The sequence below is a fragment of the Anthonomus grandis genome, chromosome 5, assembly GCF_022605725.1.
Source record: "Anthonomus grandis grandis chromosome 5, icAntGran1.3, whole genome shotgun sequence".
Taxonomy (NCBI): Eukaryota; Metazoa; Arthropoda; class Insecta; order Coleoptera; family Curculionidae; genus Anthonomus; species Anthonomus grandis.
In genome coordinates this window covers 6,498,182-6,519,973 of record NC_065550.1, presented here as the reverse complement: position 1 = coordinate 6,519,973, position 21,792 = coordinate 6,498,182, and the positions used below count along the sequence as shown (strand labels likewise).

The 21,792-nt window shown below is 30.6% G+C and overlaps 3 protein-coding genes across 3 annotated transcripts in view; all 3 read left to right on the top strand.

The window, feature by feature from the left end:
- Window positions 1–243: 243 nt before the first annotated feature.
- Window positions 244–1,461, top strand: LOC126736160 (endonuclease III-like protein 1). Its single transcript, XM_050440389.1, has one exon. It carries the CDS (start codon window positions 368–370, stop codon window positions 1,301–1,303), a length of 936 nt encoding a protein of 311 aa, XP_050296346.1. The 5' UTR covers window positions 244–367; the 3' UTR covers window positions 1,304–1,461.
- Window positions 1,462–10,403: 8,942 nt separating this feature from the next.
- LOC126736891 (unc-112-related protein-like) overlaps window positions 10,404–21,792 on the top strand; it is a 455,221-nt gene continuing 443,832 nt past the window's right edge. Inside the window, exon 1 of the mRNA XM_050441511.1 lies at window positions 10,404–10,408. The gene's annotated coding sequence lies outside the window, so the exon portion shown is untranslated. The remainder of the gene's footprint in view (window positions 10,409–21,792) is intronic.
- The window catches only part of LOC126736890 (cullin-1-like), a 79,383-nt gene continuing 74,041 nt past the window's right edge, over window positions 16,451–21,792 (top strand). The window contains exons 1-2 of the mRNA XM_050441508.1: window positions 16,451–16,828; window positions 17,239–17,600. Coding sequence (XP_050297465.1) covers window positions 17,271–17,600 — 330 coding nt within the window. The 5' untranslated portion in view covers window positions 16,451–16,828; window positions 17,239–17,270. The remainder of the gene's footprint in view (window positions 16,829–17,238; window positions 17,601–21,792) is intronic.

Here is a 21,792-nt window from a genome sequence, read left to right as displayed (position 1 = left end):
TAATTCATCGTCTTTCTAAATTTTAGCACGGCTTAGGGCCTTAGTGCCATAATGGCATTTTTCCGGACATGGGTCCCTATACTCAAATATTTTTTACTGTTGCGCTGAATAACCCCTAGAAGTTTCATCCCATAGTTCTGAAACAACCTGTATAAGGAGCTTATAAGTATATGTTCGGCTTAAACCGCGCTGGCAACGTTGCAAACTAACGTCAAGTTTGACAGAGACATAACAAATTTGACAGTGACACTCCATATTTGTTTATTTTTATTTGAAATTTAAATTACGGATTGCCATTACAGCAGGTTCATAACTCTATTCGGCCCTGGGGCTCTTATTCAGACCGTCTCGGATTTTAAACTTAACCATGAAGGCCCTTACGAAAGCAGAATCGCGTACTCAACCTAAAAGATCCACAAGAAAATCGACAAAAGATGGCACAAAAGCAGTTGATTTAACAGAATTTAAAGCAAAACCTAAAAAAACTCTTCAACCTTCATCCTCAGCCCCAAGGGAAGAAATTACTAAACCTGAATCACCGACGAAAAAACCCGATCGATCAAAAAGAAAACATATCCCAGTAGATCCTGAAACTGTCCCAAATAAGACTGCAAAAGCTATGCCAGAAAACTGGGAACTTGTACTGGATAACATAAGGGAAATGAGAAAGAAGTTTGATGCCCCGGTAGATTCTATGGGGTGTCATAAATGCTCAGACGAAAATGCCAGCCCTGAGGTAATGAGGTATCAGTCTCTGCTCTCATTAATGCTCAGCAGCCAAACCAAAGACCAAGTCACTCATGCAGCAATGATGAGGTTAAGAGAGCACGGGTGTACTGTAGACAACATTTTGGCCACCACAGATGAACAGCTTGGGAAGCTTATAATTCCTGTTGGCTTTTGGAAAAGTAAAGTGAAATACATTAAAAGAACCACTGAGATATTAAAAGAACAATACAATAATGACATTCCTAATACTGTAGAAGATTTATGTAAATTGCCAGGGGTAGGCCCCAAAATGGCTCATATTTGTATGAAAACTGCTTGGGGGGAGACAACTGGGATAGGTGTAGACACTCATGTACACAGAATTTCTAATAGATTAGGTTGGGTTAGTAGTAAAACCCCAGAAGAAACAAGAAAATCTTTAGAAGAATGGCTTCCTTATAATCTTTGGAGTGAAGTTAATCATTTATTGGTTGGGTTTGGGCAGCAGACATGTTTACCCACAAAGCCACAATGTGTAAGCTGTTTGAACAAGGAGGTTTGTCCTTTTGGACAGAACATTAATGGAAAAAAGTAGCTGATTTTTTAGAATTTTGTTGTTTTATTTGTTATCAAATAAGTATTTAATTTTTTATAAAATAAAATGCCTTTTTTTGTCAAACATATATGTTTACAAGAATAAAGACTAGTTGGATTTATTTATAAAATCTCTTAATAAAAAGTAATGAAATTTGGTATGGTGGTACTCGCTATAGTATTGTGGGCACAAAATACAAATATGTAGTACACTATTGTTAATTGATTATTACAGTAAATTAACTTTTTTTTGAAAACAAGCATATATTTCTAAAAATAAAGTTTACAATTCAATTTTACAAACTTAACAACTCTAAACAGTGCATATAGCTCTGGCCTCGAGAATTGTAGAATATTCAACAAAAATTAGTGTTATTCCCAAGATAAATAATATACATTATATTACCATTAGTATATATAGAACCCTAAATATACATTATATTACCATTAGTAGCACTATTACTATTACCATTATTATACGATATTAATTCTTCTAATAAACTATATAAAACTAATATACTATGTAGAAAGGAAATATTTTAATTTATTTACAAATAATTTATTTATTTTTATTTTTTTTAAATTATTGGGCAGTTTATTATATGTCTTAGATGCGTGGTCAATTGGGCTGTTCATTCCTATATTAGTTCTATATACTACATATAAGTTGGATTGAGATCTGGTGTTGTAGCGGTGAATTTCGTTGGAGAATGTTATACTGGAATTATATTTTAATTGTTTATTTAAGATTTTATACATTAATTTACATTGTTCAAGAATCAACAGTTTTTCCAAATTAAAAATGCCTAGTTCACTATACAGGGTTTCTGTATGTGTAGTTATCTCATAATTAAACATTATTTTAAGTACCTTATTTTGTGTTATTTGAACATCACTTAATTTTGTTTTACAACATGTGCCCCATATAGGTAAAAGATATCTTATATGTAATAAGAAAAAGGCATTATATACATTCATTTTGGTTTTATGTGTTAAATAGCTCCTACTTTTATATATGCATGGTATGAGTGAGAGAATTTTTTGTGTAGTTGTAAGTTCTTGCTCATGCTCTTGCTTGCTTGTATAATTGAGCCGTATCGTCAGCAAATGTAAAATATCGTGCATTTAGTTTTGCAGATTTTAGGTTTAAAACATATAATACATACAATAGCCGCCCGAGTACCGACCCCTGTGTCTGTGGTACACCATAGTTGTTTGTTAATAATTCGCTGCTAATACCGTTCAAATCTACATACTGCCTTCTATACGCCAAATAAGTATTCATAAGATTTAAGAAAAGTGCCCCCAGACCCAAATCCTGCAGTTTTCTCATCAACAAATCGTGACTAACCACGTCAAAAGCCTTTTTCAAATCAATAAATATTACCACCACAATTTTTCCCTGATCAAATGCCTTTGAAATGGTACTAATAAAATCAACAGTAGCAGCAAGGGTGCTACTATTTTTATTAAAACCATATTGATACTGATCAAGCAGTGAATTTTTATCAACAAAATTCATTAACCTTTTCTTAATAACTTTTTCCAGGACTTTAGATAAAGTGTTTATAACAGTAATAGGTTGGTAGTAGTTCATTTGTTCCTTTTTACCAGATTTAAAAATTGGAATAATTTAATTTTTTTTTAATTCTCGAGGAAACACGCCAGTAGTACACACTTTATTTATTAAATTTGAAATAATACCTATAACATGATCCTTTAAATTAATTAAGTCTAAGACCGTCACTCCATCTTCACCCGGAGAATTTACGTTTTAACTCCAACAAAATCTCACAGATCTCATTTGGGTTGGTTGGTTCAATATTAATAAGAGTGTCCAGGGCCGTGCTTAGGGGGTGGCTGGTTCGTGCCCCGCACGAAGGCGCCATGCGATAGAGGCGCCAAAATGAAGAATCAAAAATAAAAAATTATAAAAAAAAACAAAAAAAAACGACACATGCAACATAACATTTGCGAATACATATATTATCCAAAATACAAGCAAATCGTTCGCAAAACAATTATTCCAATATTGGTAATTATAAATTAAGTTTAAATTTATTTTAAAAATTATTTTGCTTTTTATACACTATACAGTTGCTGACAATGACTTTTTCTATTTGGGCGCTAGCGTTCCGACAAGATGACAGTGAGCTATCCTTGCTGTCTATTATCTTTGGTATAAATTGATAACGGATTAGCCAAAATAGAGCGCGGACCTTCTCCCTCCTGATTACTGTCCGCCGGACAGTGTCCGGTACGGTATGCTGCAGTTAGTTGGCGTTTAGGCGTATTCCGGCTCGGCTGTTTTCTGTTTGTTTTGATTTTTGCTGTCTAGTGTTTTATCCCGATTCCCGACTTGGTTGGCAATTGGATCGATCCAGGCTATGACTTCATTATCATTTATTAATATTCGGTAGTTTTTTACTTACTGTTTGTTAATTTGGTTTATTTGTTTGTTACAAAACTGTTAAATGTTAAATAAATAAAAACGCCTCTCCTCCTAGTCTGATCTGATATAAGGTATGTTTATTTTTATTTATTTTAGTTATAGGTAAAATTTATTATACCGGATATTGCATTTTGCATAGCATAGCTAGACAACTCATAAATTTTTTTGATATAGGCTAGATTTTTTTACTTAATCCAAGCAGAAATACCTAAACTGGGATTAGATTTACGAGATTTACGTGGCCAAAGTTATGATAATGGCGCAAATATGAAAGGAAAGCACATCGGTCTCCAAAAAAGAATTTTAGATATTTACCCTAAAGCTTTTTTTGTGCCCTGCGCCACACATACATTAAATTTGGTTATCAACGATGCGGCAAAAATTAATCATGAATCTATTAATTATTTTGGCTTAATTCAGGAGTTGTTTGTTTTTTTTTCAAGCTCTACTTATAGATGGGATGTTTTAAAAAATTATGTCAAAAAATTAGTTCTGAAATCTGTTAGCGAAACATGATGGGAGAGCCGAATTAATGCAATAAAACTCCTAAGGTTTAATTTAAAGGAAATATTAGAGTCCCTCTCTTTTCTACAAAATGATAACTCAAGAGATTTAAACACAAAATATCAAGCTGCTGCTTTACTTGGTAAAATTCAAACTTTCCATTTTATTATTTCTACTGTCATCTGGCATGAAATTCTTTCTAAAGTCAGTGTTGTAAGTAAAGTCTTACAAACTTCAAATGTGGACTTAAATTCGGGTATTGACGCTTTAGAGAAGTTGCTTAGTTTTTTAAAGACTTACACGACGAAGAAAATTTTAATAGGTTTTATAGCTTTGCGGCCAACTTATCAAACGACCTAAGCATTAATATAGCATTTCCCCAAGTTCGTCAAACAAAAGTAAAAAATAGTTCTCGTTTGAACAATAATGATGAAGCAATTATCGACCGTAAGGAACAATTTAAAATTAATTTTTATTACTCTGTACTAGATGTTTGTATAAATTCTGTAGATGAGCGATTTGTAAGTTTAAGAGAACAGTACAGCAACTTTCGTTTTTTATTTAATATACAATCACTAGATGACAATATTCTGCAAGCCTATGTAAATGATCTATATGCATTATATGTTAATGCGACAGATCAATCTTGTGATTTTGGTGGTGTTGAATTATATAACGAAATTATAGCTTTAAAACCATTTTTGACAGAAAAATTAACAACATTACAAATTTTGAATTATATTTGCAAGAATAATCTTGTTTCATTATTTCCCAATATTGCAATTGTTATAAGATTATTTCTGACTTTACCTTTAACTGTGGCATCAGGAGAGCATAGCTTTTCAAGGTTAAAATTAATAAAAAACTATTTGCGCTCAACTATGTCACAGGAAAGATTGAGTAGTCTTGCAACAATCGCAATTGAACAAGACATAGGCAAAAAATTAGCTATTGTGAATTAATATCGGATTTTGCATGGAAAAAGGCAAGAAAGGCAACATTTTAATTGAGTATTTTTTAATATTTTTTAAAACCTATATATGTCTGCGTATGTTTCCTTATTTTCTTTTATGTTATAGGGACTGTTATTTTTTTACTGCATTTATTAATAATACGTGTTCCTAGAATTTTATTTTTATTTAGTTTTGTAATATTTTATGTTAATGTATTATGACTGAATGTTGTTTTTTTGTTTATGCTATGTTAATGTGCGCTTATTAAAATAAACGCTATATATGCAGTGTGCAATAAACTGTTATACGAAAAAAAATGTCATTATTTTAGTGGTGGCGAGGGGCGCCAATAATTATCTGGCACGAAGGCGCCCTCACCCCTAGGAACGGCTCTGAGAGTGTCACTGCTACTTACGTCTTCAAAACCTATGTTATCATTATTTAAAATTTGAATTTCATTGTTTAACTCCTTGACAATATTCTCACCAACCTGCGAAAAATGTAAGTTTAAGTTATCAGCAATATCCTTTTGCTCTTTGATTATTTTGCCGTTTATATTTAAAAAGTCTATTTGAGTATTGTTAGGTTTGCTATTAAAAAAAGTATTGACAAATTTCCACTGCCTTTTTTGATCAGTTCCTGCACGATCCCACTCTATATGTACTATATAATATATACTTTCATTATTTATAAAGGTTGTAAGAATATTCTTACAGCTAAAATTAAAAATCTGTAACATTTACTCTATAGAACATTCTTACACCTATTATAAGAAGTCTATAAGTGCTAGCGTCCTTTGGCGGCATAATTTCTGTGAATTTGCAACTGCTGTTCTTATGAATTTTATGGCAGTTCACTGAGTTATAAGAGAGATACCGACACAGGTGAATACGCACAATTTCGGGAAAATAATCGGTTTTATTTAGGGTTTTATTTTATTCTTCAGTTATTGCTGTTATTAGCATCGTGGTAGGTGATCAAAACTTAATGTAAGTATACCTATATTATTTTTTATTTTATTATGAGCTTAATAAAATAATCAATTTATTTTGTGTTTATTAACCACTTATTTAATCTTCTGTGAAGAGAAAAAACGTTTGATTAAAAAAGTACAAAAAAATAAGATCGGATAAACTTTTTTTCTGTGTATATTTTTCTATAAAAAAATTCCCTTGTTATGATTTCTTATAGATACCCATACCCAGGGTACTGTAAGTTAGGAGCAATTTGTTTTTTTTTAATGCTTTCTATAAGATATTTTTCTCGCTAAGCAAATATTTATAAATAGATTTGGCAGCATATAATATTATAAAGTCTTCCATCAGACCCCTTATGCAGAAATAAAGCACTATAAAAGCTACTTATAAATCAAAATTGCCGTATACAGCCTTCAAATAATACCTTTATAGAGTAGTAAAGCTCCTTAGACAGTAATCATACAACTTTAAAAGTGCTAACAGTAATAACTAACCTAAATTTATTAATATTTAACAGCGTGTTTCTAAAGTAAAGAAGTAATAGTTATTAACTTTTTGAATTGTTTAGAAAAAATGTTTAAAATTGTGGAGACCATCGAGAAGGGTAAAAAACAGTTAACAATTGTTCCTTCAAACTGGGAAAATAAGGGCGTACTGTACTGGCCCAAAAGTAGGACAGAAAAACTAATAGAAGATGCTAACTCATACCCAGAAGATAACTGGCTGGTTTTAAAATGCAAGATGAAAAGAAATTATTTAATAAACAAACTAATTGCCGAAGAGGAGCTAGTAAGGATGCATGAAACAGATGAAACGGAACAGGAGGAAGGAGCAACAATAGATACTCTCAAGCTTAAACCTGCTAAACCTATTGAAACATCGCCACCTAAAAAAAGGGCACGCTTTTCCAAGACTAATTTAATGGATGAAATAAACAATTTTAACAATCTAGCAGAGTCTTTGGTAAGTTCTTTTATTGTTTGGTCTCTAAAGCAACAAACAACATCGGATTTATTTTAACTATTTTTTTTTACAAAAATCCAATGCATTTATACAATTGATATGAAAAATATGTTATTCACGTACATACATACAGGGTGTCTCGAAAAAATGGAATAATGGAGTTTTATAATGCAGAATATCTATAGGGAGAAAAATATTATAATTAAAAGACTTTTTTTTTGTTAAAACTTTAACACCCTTCTCGAAAACGAGAAGCTTCGTCGGACATATGTTTATATAAATTTTTTTGCTTAAAAAATGCCAAGGAATCGTCTCGTAAAATTAAAGTCATCACTTATATTATACCCTGACCTTACATATTAATGATGTCTTGAATTTTTGTAACAGCTAAAATAGCTCTGAATTGTATGCCTTTATGTATTTTTACCACTAGTCTCTTACAACATATTTTTTTAGACCCAGTCAACAAATTTCGCCCGAGTTTATTTTAACTGAACAATCCAACAATGGACTGGAGACATTTACAGTACCCGTAACGTCAAGTCTTGAACAATTTATAATTCCACTTACAAGTGAAAATAGCATAAACGTATCATCTTTTCCGACTCACGAAGTTTCTGAATTAAAAGAAGATATTTCGAAGTTGAGCCAGAAAAACGACGAATTAAAAAAAGACGTAGATAAAATCCTGAACAATCAAGAAATTATACTCCAAAAAATTGCCAAAATTGAGGATGACGATTTTTTTAAATCCTTTGGGGAAAAGTCACGGGTTACATCTTCAAAAGAAGGAATAAACGTTGTAATTCGAGCTGATGAGCCTTTTGAGCCAGTTAACACACTTAAAAATCTTCGTAAATTGGAAGAAAAATTATCTGATCATATTTTTATGGATGAATATATGGCAAAAATGAGCTTTGTCTGTGGTCGAAACCCACATGGAAGAAATAAGGCAATAGACAATTGCTATATTTTAATTGACAGGTTTTTTACAAGATCCTTTATAACAAAGTGTTCATGGGCAGGCGGCTCTAGACAAAATAACATGGAAAAGATCCCATTTAAAATTTACAAAAACATTATTAACCTGTTTTTCCAAATAATATATTTATCAGATGACACATTTAATATGAATGAATGTGAAATTTTGTTTTAAAATACTTATAATTAAAAACTCGACAAGAAGAAATGAGGCTGATGGCAAAACAATATGTCGGCAATCTAGAAGCAAAAATCGACCAAAAAAAATGGACTATAAAGCAAAAGAAAGGAAAAACTCGGAAGGACAAACGCCGACCGAAGAACAACCGACATTGCTCGAAGAACAACAACTGACGCCGACTGATGAGCAACACTGCGTCGTAGTGGAAAATGTAGGAAACGAAGAAATTGTTGAAAACAGTGATTAGTTATCTGAGTTGTTAATAAAAAGTATCTTGAAAAAAGTGTTTTATTGCTACGTAATATTTATTACAAAGTATGAATTAATGGAATAAAAATTACTTCATTTTTCTTATTGCTAGATACTGCAACCATCTTACATTTTATATTACTTATACAGCAAACATGTGGGTTAAATTCTGAACAGGTAGATTTATATATGTTTAAAAAAGACGACCTGATTGGTGTTTCAAAAAAGTTTTCAGTTTTTTTTTAACGCATAACCATATACACATATTTCACTACTTTGCACTCTATTTGCGTATCGCATTTGCACTATTTCATTTTTAGTTGTTAAGAACCATTGATTAGGTGTTTGATATGTTAGAGTAAAAGTAGGTAAAACTACTTTTAAAAAATTTCCTTCTGAATTTTGATTTTTTAATCTTGGAAAGGATTTTTTTTTTCTGTAATTGACCATGTTTCGACTTGAGTAATTTCACTTAATCTTTGAGCAGCTTGAGCAAGTGGAACATTTCCATTTCTTCATAGGTTTTTTATTTGATATAATCTAGTTTCAAATGGGTATGCATTAAAAGTTGAAAACTTTCCGAATTTTGAAACTTTATCAACTACATGTGTAAGGTTATGAACGTTGCTAGTAATGTAATCAACACCATAAAAGTCTCGATAATATTCTACATAATTATTGAAAAGTGCATCAGCTATTTTAAGATAGTTAAATTATTTCTCAGACGAACATATTGTTAATGCACAAAAAAATAGTAAAAAATGCTGATATACATTACATTCTAAAACTTCTTTTAAAACTACTATGCTTATATAATGCAGAAAAGTGTGATACTCGCTGCCTTTCCAATACGGAAGTACGTCAAGGCCTCTTATAGCCCTGTGTATTTCTAATGGCATTTTACATGATTGCAAGAATTCTGTAACTATCTGAATATCGCGAGAACACCATTTCGTTTTATATGTTCCAAAGTTGCCATCTCTCCATCCTATTAAACATCTTTTCATTCTACCTAAATCAATTAGGTGAAGAGAATCTGACACTGGAAAATCTTCTATCATGTCATTCGGCAGTTTTAACAAAGGACAGTCCTGTTTATGATGTGAACCATATAACTTAAGTCGAAAACCTTTATCAATTCTTTTTTCACATCCAGATCTTGGAAAACAAACAGTGTGGGAAACATGAGAATATTCTCCTACTGTGGAACATTTGAGACAGCCATTTTTCCCATTAAAATTTATATATTTTACTATTATAATTTATTTTAAACAAGAGGCGATTATGATCAGTAAGAGAGGTGTAGTGAATGTCAACACCTTCAGTTAATATCTTTGAACCCAGGTCCGATAAAACATGATCAATTATGCTCTTACTATTTACTGTTACTCTTGTTGCATTTTCATTATTAACATCATATAACTCATTTAGATATATAAAATAAAGCTTTAAAGAGTTTTATTTTTATTCTAATCAATATCTGATGCTAGCACCTAATGAAAAAGGCCTTTTTTCTATAAGTAACCTTTTTAATTAGGCGTTTGCTTTAGCTATTATTTAAAGATAAAATGAAATTTGATTTTCCGCCTTAATTTGCCCGCGCCTTTCTACTATTTTGATTGGTTTAATTTGGCACGTCAAACTGTCAAGTTAGTCAGAACAGTTTCCGTTGCCAAGCGAGAGGACGCTAGCTGATTTGTCAGAGGAATTTCTATAGTTTGTACGCAACCACCACTTCTCTATATATGTTTTATGAAGAATGTGTCTCACATAAAATATCTCGCTTTTGAATAAATAAGAACCGATTCCAAGCGATCTATCGGTTTTAACCGCGGTGAAGACCTTGGTTAACCTTGAACAGTCCCTTTATAACATAACCAATCGTGTCCGCTTGGACGTGTTTGGTTGAAGTAACTTCGTAACTTGTCACCTGTCGCTGTTATCATTTTGTTTGTTTGTAAATAATACCCCAGACGCCAGTAATGTTATATGTAATTAGTTCTTAAGCATAAATATCAAAAAAGAAAACTTATTAGCCATAATAACTTTTGTGTCATCTTTAAAAAGGAAATAATTTGTTGTTTGTTTTTTATTTTTTGCCGCAATATCTTTGACATTTGACGTTTAGAAAACAGCTCCGGACGTGGGTAATTACTGTTCCAAATTGATGACGAATAAAGGGCTAATTGGTGACGTCACGTATCTCAACACGGTTATAACCGGTATGAAAGTTGAATGTGGCGGGGCGGAATAGTTTGCCACCCAAGATGGCCGATTGATTCTAATTTTTGATTTTGACGTACATCAAACATGACAATAGTGACATTTTTTAACTGTCGTATTTGACGACCGTTTATTTTCAGTTTCTTTTGGATGGAAAACAAGCCAAGCCTCATGGTTTTTTTCCAATGTAAAGTTTTTTAAGTAATTTTATACCTTTTTTTAGTTTTCTTAAGTAATGGGTTAATAAATTATTTCACAATCGTGCCAACATCCAATCATCGTGCAACTACATAGTGCAGGAGACAGGTAAATTTTAATTATGACATAGGTACCTAAGTGTTTTCTCATAATGTTAAGGTGCATTTTGGATGTATTATCATTTTCCAGGGTATAATTATAGATTCAATCCTATTTTGGACATATCAATGTCAGTATTCTCAATTAAAATTTTTTTTTACAATTCAGTTTTAATTCTTGGTCCTCCAGGGGGAAAATGTCTAGTATTTCCTTTTCATTGTCTTCATCTAGATTAAAATATTCGTGCAAATATCCTTTATGCAGTAGTTTGTATATTAGTAATTGCCCAGAATTCAGAAAGTCACAGAAATCATAGATTCTTTAAATTTCCATTGAATTCATCCTTACAAAAATCTTGGAGGGAGATCTGTCATGTAAGTCCAACTAAAAGTGTCACCAATTATCGAGTTTGCTCCAATCACTTTTTTGGTTCTGATTTTAATAACCCGAATAATCCTGTGCGACTTAGATGGGATGCTGTACCACATAAGATTGAAATGCGAAGTGATCATAATTATTCAAAGGTCCCTAATGAAAAAAAAGTCCTATTTGCAACACAGTCCCAAAGTGTGTCTCAAGATGTATTCATTGATGTTGCTCAGATTGACAGAGAACATCTTTACTCAGTTAGTAAAGAAGATCTAAGTTCATTTCAAGAGCAAAAATCCTTAAAAATCATGGTTCCAAATCTTACAGGTTCTAATTTACCAAACAACTCTTTAGACACTGTGAATCTGGATAATACTCCCATATTGTCCAGCTCTGATTTCTCCAGTTTGAAAACTAAGAGAGACCATAGTGACAAATACTCTTTTCTTCTTGAGAAAAAGAGGGGCATTCTTGCCAAGGCAGGACTGTCTAAGGATAATCTTACAAATGAGCAAGAAATTATGTATAATGTACATAAGTCTGTGATGTGTAAGTTATCTAAGCTTAAGTTTCTTCTCAAGAATGAAAGAGCTCATGTTGCATCTCTAAAATCACTATATAATGATGGTAGGTTCCAGTTTATTGAGGAAAATCTTAATGAGGTAACAAAGCACTTTATAAACTGCCAAATTTTAAATGCAAACCGTCCTCCTTCTGGTCGTAGATGGTCTTTTAAGGATAAAGCTTTTTCCCTCTCCATCTTTAAACGTAGTCCCAGACTGTACAAGTATTTAAGACATTTTTTTCAATTACCATCACCTCGTATTCTTCAATCGATACTTTCTAATATTCCCTTTGAATGTGGACACATTAAGCCTATTCTTGAACATCTTAAGTTGCAGGCAGAGTCTATGAGTGACCTAGACCGCTGCCGTGCTCTCATGTTTGATGAAATTTCCTTAACTTCTGGGCTTTTTTATGAAAAATCTAAGCAAAGAATCTCTGGTTTTGAGGATTTGGGTGAGCTTGGCAGGACCCGTAATCGGGCAAATCATGCTTTGGTTTTTATGGTAAGGGGCCTAAGAAAACCTTACAAGATGCCTGTTTCTTATTTTTTTACTAAGGACACTATTAAAACTGAGGCTTTAAAAAAACCTATATTATCTTGTATAAAAGATTTACAATCAATTGGTTTGAAAGTCTGCACAACCATTTGTGATCAGGGTAGCACAAATATTGCGGCCTTAAGGGAATTAACTATAGAATATTCTGATGATAAGCCAACTCCCTACCATTGTTGTAAATGGACAGTGCATCACTACCATTTTTGATGTACCACATTTATTAAAAAATACAAGAAATTCACTCATAAAAAATAGGATTGAATTTGAAGAAGGGAAATTTGCCACTATGGACTATATCCATCGAGCATTTGAGTTAGATAATACCATGAGAACATATAAATGTCTTCCCAAGCTGAAGCAACATCATTTCAATTTTAAGGACAGTTTTTTAGTTATGAAAGTTAGTGTAGCTGCTTGTCAATTGAGTCAGTCAATGGCAGCAGCAATTGAAACTTTTTGTTCTGTTGGTGCTTTAACATCAGAAGCAATTTATACTGCTGAATTTTGTCATATGATTGACAATCTTTTTGACTCACTCAATAGCTTGCAGTTTAAAAACAGTAGTGGCAAAAAGTACCTTTGTGCATTGTCAGCTGATTCTCCTCATTGGGAATTTTGGTCAGCCATGTTGCTTAAAATGAGGAATTGGAAAATTATTGATAAGGAAAAGGGGAAAGAGAGTAATAAACATAAATTTGTAAAGGGCTGGCAAACTACAATAAGGGCAGTAATGCTTCTATGGGAAAACTTAAGTAAGATGGGTCTAAAATATCTCAATTTAAGGAACCTAAATCAAGACCCAATTGAAAACTTGTTTGGACAAATTAGGCAACATGGTATATGCAATTTAAATCCAACCTGTTTACAATTTGTTGGAGCTTTAAAAACATTGGTCATAAATAACTTAAGTTCACCTATTTCAAAAAACTCTAATTGTGAAGATGACTTTTGTCAATCTCTGGGTAACTTTGGGGATTTTCTACAAAAGTATTCTGAAAGTTCTTGTGCTGATAATTCTATGTACCCAGTGTCTAATTGCAATAATCAGCCATGTATCTTTGAAGATCCAGATATTGCCAATGAGGAGGAAATTTTGTTAGAGAATAATTATGCTACTGCATATGTGGCTGGTTATATACTGAAAAAGTTGGATCTAGACAATTGTGCCACTTGTTATAAAAATGTATATTCACCTAAAGTAGAAACACATCACCTATTTGTTCAGTTTAAGGAAAATGATGACACATCCAGATTGACATATCCTTCTCAAAAACTGATTTCCCTAATTGACTTAATGCACCTTTAGTTATACAAATTTTTGGATAACCATGGTCATTTAGTCAATTTAGAGAAAAAGTTTTGGTTGGTTTATAAACATTTTTTTAAGGACTTCTCTTTTTGTGACCAGCATGACATTGTTAAACAAATTGTTCAAGGTAACTTTTCCTTAATAATTAATAAATATTTAAAGGATAAAAATCAAAAGCCAACTTCACAACCACAATTTTTAAGTGTTGGTCATTCTAAAAAACAGAAAAAGTTTCAACAATCTAAAATGCCTTCAAAAAAACAAAAATCTTAAATATTGTCATGATACACTATCAGAATCGTAAATGCTTTGCTTTTTATAGTACTATTTTATTTATTGAACGATTAATTAAAATCATAATATTTGTTTAAAACTAAATTATAGACTAATATAAAACCCTTTAAAGTATTATTTAGAACCTTAATTGTGATCATAACTACTGTGATAATAAATACTTACTAATAATAAAGACTTTCATATTTTGGATCATTAGGATGAAATACTAATTAGGATAATTAATTAACCCGATTAGGATATAAGGATATAATATTTTATACAGAACATACTGCCTTAATCTGTTTTATTATATTTCATGTTCCATACTTACTAGAAACAACCCCACTGACTTTTGACATCTTTACCCGATTGTGACTAACCAAAATCAAGCTTAAGGTATTTGGCAACAATGGAAACCTTTGAAGTTGCATTTAGACATTTTTATTTTATTTATTTTTTTTGTTAGAATTTATATTTTGTTGTTATTGATTTGTGGTAAAAAAAAAGAAAAATAAAAAAAAAACATATTATGGTATTTATATCATGTACATAGTTATATCATGTCACGGATTAAGTTAAGTTTTTTATTACAGTTTATATTTTGTTTATATTTGCTTATACTCAAAAAAATTAAAAAAACATGCATATTAACTTGTACATATGAATTTGTGTTATATCTAGTCATTAATAATTTATTCATAATAAGAAGCCAGATTTATTTGAAGAAATAGGTACAGTTTCTGTTGTTATAAGAGTTTATATTTTGTTTTCCATAATATGTGGATATATATTATTTTGTTACAATTGTATAGATGGTTAAAAAATATATATATATGTTTAATTTTTTATTTAGGTATGTTTGTTATATTATACATGTTTCTTATAATGTTTTAAACACTTAAGGAGACAAAAAAAAAAGCAGGTACTTTTTTCTGAAAATCCAAAAATTATTAGGATATTTAGTTAAAACATACTTTATACCTGCAACAATTCAATTTTTTACATAAAAGGTCTTATTAATACAGTACTTACAGTTTACTGTATTTAATTTATAATTTATTATAACTATTTTTATGCATTTTAAAACCCTTTGTTAAATTTATTTTAATTCATCTTAAAATAAAATATTTAAAAGACAATTTAGCTTTTTTTTTTAATTTGAAATTTGCTCCCATATAGTGCCAATTTATAATTCTTGGTAAGTATCTATATCTAAAAATCTTAAATGTCCTAAATAAACAATATCTTGAGAATTAAATTTCAATCAAATAGTATTTTAGTTGATGTGTTAATTCTTGAATAAAGTGATGAGGGATGTCTGATGAACAATATTTATTTTTTTCCAACTTAAATTTTAAAAAAACACTTTTTAATTAAAAATGGGTATTAAATTTTATAATTAAAAAAAAAAAAATGGGTATAATTTTAATAAAATGTGGGTATTTTATTAAAATTGTTTTTAATAAAATATCCACATTGAAACAAACTGATAAACGTATTGTTAATTTTAAAATAAAATTCTATTTAAATATATCTCATCACTCATCAGTTAACGCATCAACTTCTGTAATTCTGCAAATTACTTTAAATGTAAATATCGCCCAATAAATCATGCTTAAATTTCCCGCCATATGCCACCCAAGATGGTCGCCCCCGTCTATGTCAACAGAATTTCTGTCTGTTTATTAGGCGACACGCATTTCTCTATATTTGTGTTCTGTGGTTATAACTATAACCGCTTGGACGTGTTTGGTTAATACCATTTAGGAACGGTTATTACCGATAGACCGCTTGGAATCTGTTTAGATGTTTTTCTTTGTGCCTGTAAAATTTGGATTATGGAAGTTTGCAGGTTAACACTCTTAACCGACGATAAGCTCAAATATCAGCGGTACAGAATTTTTATTTTTTCTCGTCAAAATCGATCTATTTGCTCACGATGCCATTACGATTTGACCAGCTGAACCGACTAGACGGCGCTAGTGGTTTCGGTACAATCGGAAATTATAATCTTACCCCAAGCGATCAACTCGTGCTACTTTGCCCTACTTCTATTCCTTATCTCCTTACACTTTTTTGTTTGTTGTCAAGGAATACAAGCATCATTTTTAAATCATTGTCCGACCGATTTTTAGAAACGATTAACATAAAAAAGTTATTACATTAGTGAATGACGTCATAAATGCTGAAAAACCGATTGGACCGCAAAAAAATACGGCTCGACTCTCGCCTCTTCTCCTTTACGCTCCTTGGCAATAGTATCCGTCATTTGTCAAAATTATTATCTGTCAAAGCTGACTCGTAAAAAATATAATTTTTAATTTTAGAATTTCATAAATTTTAAGCAGATTTTGCAATAAAAACGAAATTTGTGTTATAGTTATATAGTTATTTCAAAACAAAGTCATAATTTATGTTGCACAGGCATACTTCATACAAATATTCCAGCAAAAATTAAATCGAAAACTTCTCGGTGGCAAAAATAAAATCCCCAGATTTGTAACCAACTTCAGTGCCAGTCAGTAGCTGTCAAATTTTCTCAATTCTGAAAATAGTCAAACAAATAAAATATTTCAATTTTTGCAATTTCTTCGTAAATTTTGAGTTCTTCGGGTTCCTTGAGTGTTGTAAATAGTGTATAAATTTCTGTTATGTTATAATAAGACTGGTAAGTGCCCAATTTACTTGCTTGCAAAAAAAAGAAAGTTTCTGTGAGGGACAAAAGGTGAATGATTGTCTATCAAAACATCATTTTATTTTATAACAATATTGGCTGAAATTAGACCTGAAACGCATTTTTTATGCATACATTCAACTAAATCATCATTTTTGCATCCTCATCACTGCACTACTGGGTCTTAAAATTTATATCTGGTTCAATGTACCCCCTTTGTATTTTTTATTAATAATTTCACAATTAGCAACTTTCCCAACATTTAACAAGTATACCAAAAGTATATTTCTTTAATAAATACTTTTAATTCACCATTAACTTTCATGTAGCCTCACCTTAAAAGCATCTAACAAAGAATGACCTTAAAATAGCATTTCCTTAAAAATAATAACATCTCTTTTTAGATCTCACACTTTGTAATTGGACCTAAGGGGCAATGTCAAATAAAAACACAATTAACGCCATGAACAACAGTGGAGGCCTCAAATCAGTTATTGATTTGGACCATATATGGGGGGACCTCAACCTTGGCATTCGTCAAGTTTATAACCGGGAAAATATGTCTAAAAAGAGATATATGGAATTGTACACTCACGTATATAACTATTGTACATCAGTGCATCAACAAAACAATGGTAGGGGTGCTTCAAACTCAACAACTAAAGGGAAGAAAAACCAGGGTGTTGGTGGAGCTCAGTTAGTTGGCATGGAGCTGTACAAGAGACTTAAGGAGTTTCTTAAAAGTTATTTGATCAAACTTTTGGAGGTAAATTATCATGACTTAATTATAAACTAGGTCAAACTATTTGGGGTGTCTGATTCAGGCAATTCTCACAATATTGAGAGACTACTAATATATCAAAAATACATTATTCATTGTATGTCTAGGATTTAGAATATTATGCTATGAAACTTTTATAAAGGAAAAATTTCCAACATCATTAACATCTATATTTTGCAATGTGCAAGACTACAAATGTGATTTTTTTCAAAATTCTGATAACTTTGTGAAGAGAAATGTTCAAGTTCAAATCATTTATTCCTGTCAAAATCACATAACTAATGTATATATGTCACAATAATAAATCACACAAGTTTTATTGCTCCATATCTAAAATAAAAAATTTATATGATTTATGTACTATGATTTAAGTTAACAAAAATGATACTAACAGTACAAAACCAATTAACAAATGGGTTAACAATAACTTAAAAAAAACTTAGGTAAAATGAAAATCCTACAGGCTTCCTCCACTAATTTATTAAACATTATTCAGTTCTTTGTGATTCCGAACATGTTTCAGACACAGCAGTGTCCATCATCAGGGGATAAAAAGTTTAAAATTGTTTTAAATGCTGGTATAAGAGATCTCTCTCTTTTCATCCTTGTCAACAATAGAATGTAAATAAATAAAATGAAAAAAAAATCTTCTGATGAAGGACTCCGCTGTGTCTGAAACATGTCGGGAATTCTGAAGAACTGAATGACATTTAATAAATAAGTGGATGGTGACTGTAGGATTTTCAAAAAAATTATATTCAATTTCCATCAAATTTAAAAAAAAATTAAAGCTTATAGCAGTGCACTAAAATTTGATACACAAATTTGATGCTTCCCAAACAGGGTAGATTAAATTTAGTTTTTTTCGGTTTTTAACACCTTCTTCTGAAGAGACAAAAGCACAAATTTGACATTTTATTGGATTTTAGCTTACAAGGTTTTTATTTTTGTACAAAAAAATATAGAAGAAAATACAGGACAAGTTTAAGCCTTGAAAAAGAAATTACTAGTTTATTTTTATTATCTTTAAACAACACTTTTAAAGATTTAGAGGTTCTGTCTATAATTCTAAACTGTAACTGTATAATTCTAAACTGACTTGAACTGACATTTGACATAATCCTGCACTAATTTAACCCTCAAAATCAATCCTTGTAAACAGGGATGTACTAAATAAAAATAGTCTATCATTTGATCCATGGACCTAATAGATCCACTCGTTGTAAATGTAGCTAGTGGGACTAACTTTTTTATTTTAAATGGGACAATTGGTATATTATTACATATTTTAATAGAAAATAATAGTCTGAGAATAATGATACTGCATTTGCTACTTTTTGTCTTATACATATAGAAAAAATCAATTTTTTTAAATTTTCAAATAGGGTGCCATGAATGGGTTGAAAGTTTTAATTTTTAATCAAGTAATCACAGACAAATACAAGTAAACAAATGGAACTTAAAAGCAAATATAAATCCATATTTTTATTTAGAAATTTTTAGTTTTTTTTCTTTTTTTGGCCTTGTGCTTGGCACATTTAGTCATGTGTCCCAAAAATTTAAACTTATATACAGTCACTTGACCTCTCTGAAAATTTGTTAGATAGAGAACTTAATTACTTCCCATGTGAAATACATCAACGCTTATTTGGTATGTCAAATGAAAATTAGCTATATTTTAACAAATCTACTAAACTAGTTTTAAATTGTGAAACATTTTATACATATCAAGGTAATAATTTAAAAAAAAAGCAAACAAAACAATGAAGAGCCGAATATAATTAACACTTAACATACAAAATTTTAAACGGCATAATATTAGACTGATAGAAACATAAAAAGTTTACTAGCACAAACATACAAATTCTCAACATTTAAAGAGTAGTAATTCAATATAAGCATCTAAAAAATAAATAAACAAATCAGAATTTTCTCCTTTCTAAAAATTGACCTGCAATGCTCTCTTAAAGGAGCACCACACACATATTGCACAGATCATTTTTGAATGACAAACACAGATCGAAACAGAAACTGACTGCAGTTGCCTAAAGAAGCTATTCCATAGTGAAGATGTGATTCCACCAGTGCAATTCTTATTTGCCATGGATGTAACCAATTCCGAGTAGGTTTGCCTTACAGCATATCCACCCATAGCAATCTTTTTATTTAAATTTAGAATGGGACTCGTAAACTTTAGTTTTTCATCTATGTAAATTCAAGGGTCTTGTAAATTTTTAAGTCATCCACAAACAATCAACCTGTTGATTTTTTTAAAATTTTTTGTAATACTATTTAAAAATTAAAAAAATTACAAAGGACCCAATTTGGATCCTGAGGTACACCAGATGTTGGAATAAATGGCTGAAATTTATATCCTTTAATATTCACTAAATTCTACCTCCCACAAAGATATCCCTTAAAAAACTCTATTAAATTTTCATGAAATCCAAATTCATATCTTAGTTTGTCTAATAATATTCCAGAAGAAACTCTGTTAAAAGCTTTTTCAAAGTCAGAGTATATAAAATCTATTTGATCTTGAAGATTTAAAGCATCAGAAATAGGCTAGCATTTGTTAAATTACTTAAAGTAGACTTAGTTTTAAGAAAGTCATGCTGAAAAATGGAAATGCTGTTTTCACTTTACTCTATATTATTTTTAATAAAATTAGTTGAAACACATTGGCAGGGGTTGAGAATATCGCAGTTGGCCGATAATTTTGTACATTTGATTTCTCTCCTTTTTTAAAAACTGCATATATTCTGACTCGTTTCTGGTAAGATAGGAAAATGTTAGTGCTGAAGCTTAAATGAAATAGGGTTAATAAAGGGAAATAAAGGAAATCAGAAAAGCCCTTAAAAAAAAAGGATGATATAGAGTCCAATCCCACTGCTTTACCATCTTTTATGTCTCTTAATGAAATTAATACATCATCCATCTGAACCTGATTCCACTTCATGTATAGAATATTGGGGTTGGTACCAACATCATTTAAGTAAACACTACCAAAGTATCTGGCAAAAGCATCACAAATTTAAATACTTTATTAGAAAGATACATTGAGTTGGGGATATGAATCGAGATTTTCTTGGAATTAAAAAAGATCCCAAACGTCTTGGAATCAACAGTTATGTTGCATTGAATGGTAGATATGTAATTTTTGTATGCATTTTTTTAATCTCATTTTTAATTTCACATCCTATGTTTTTAATTTAAAAGTAAATATTATTTAATTTATATTTTTTATATCTTTTGCGTAACCTATTTTTATTTTTTAACTTTTTAATTATGGAGCTATTCAAATTCAAATTTTTTATTAATGTAAATGCACAAAGTAGTACTTACACAAGTCACAATAAAAAAGGTACAAAGTACAATAAAAAATCTGTCTATATTATTTAAAATTGTGTTGTTTAAAGTAAAAGTATATAAAAGCAAAAATTCTTCAAATGAATAAAAGGATTCCTGAACTAGAACTTTACTTTTAATTTTATTTTTAAACTCAAAATGATGCAGTTTCTGCATCTCTAAAGGTATTCTATTGAAAAACTTAAAACCCCTGGACCACTTTGACACCTCACCCAACATTGGTAAGTGGGAACCAATTCATGTTTGGACCTGGTATTATAATCTTGAACCTCTGCATGAGTCACATAACTATCTATTATTATCACATACTGTCTATTTTTATGGACAAACAGTAAGTTTTCAAGTATAGGTATAGAGAGAAGGGATAGTATACCAAGAAGTCTGAAAGCTTCCCTTTTTTACAGAACCGTCCCTATAGTTTAGACCTGCCAAGACCCTGATAGCTTTTCTCTGTATTTTTCAACCGTAACATTCAAATTACTTGGAGTATGAGCTATTAAACCAAACTGGATATTTTTTTGTATAAGTTTTATTTTTTGGTATATACAAGTAAAGAATTTCATACAATTTATCTTAAAAACATTCAATGGCAGTATTAATTTCTTTATATACATTTAAAAAGCTTCAATTGGTATGCCTACAAATTTAAAATACTAATATATAATTGCCTCTTTTAAGTTAAACTTAACATTATTATTTTGTAGTTCTTTTTCATGGTTCCTTTTCTGAAGTGAAACAGAAATATTTAATGTGGGATGGAAGGCATGTTCATTAACTAGGCTAAAATCACTTTTAGATATAATGCCTT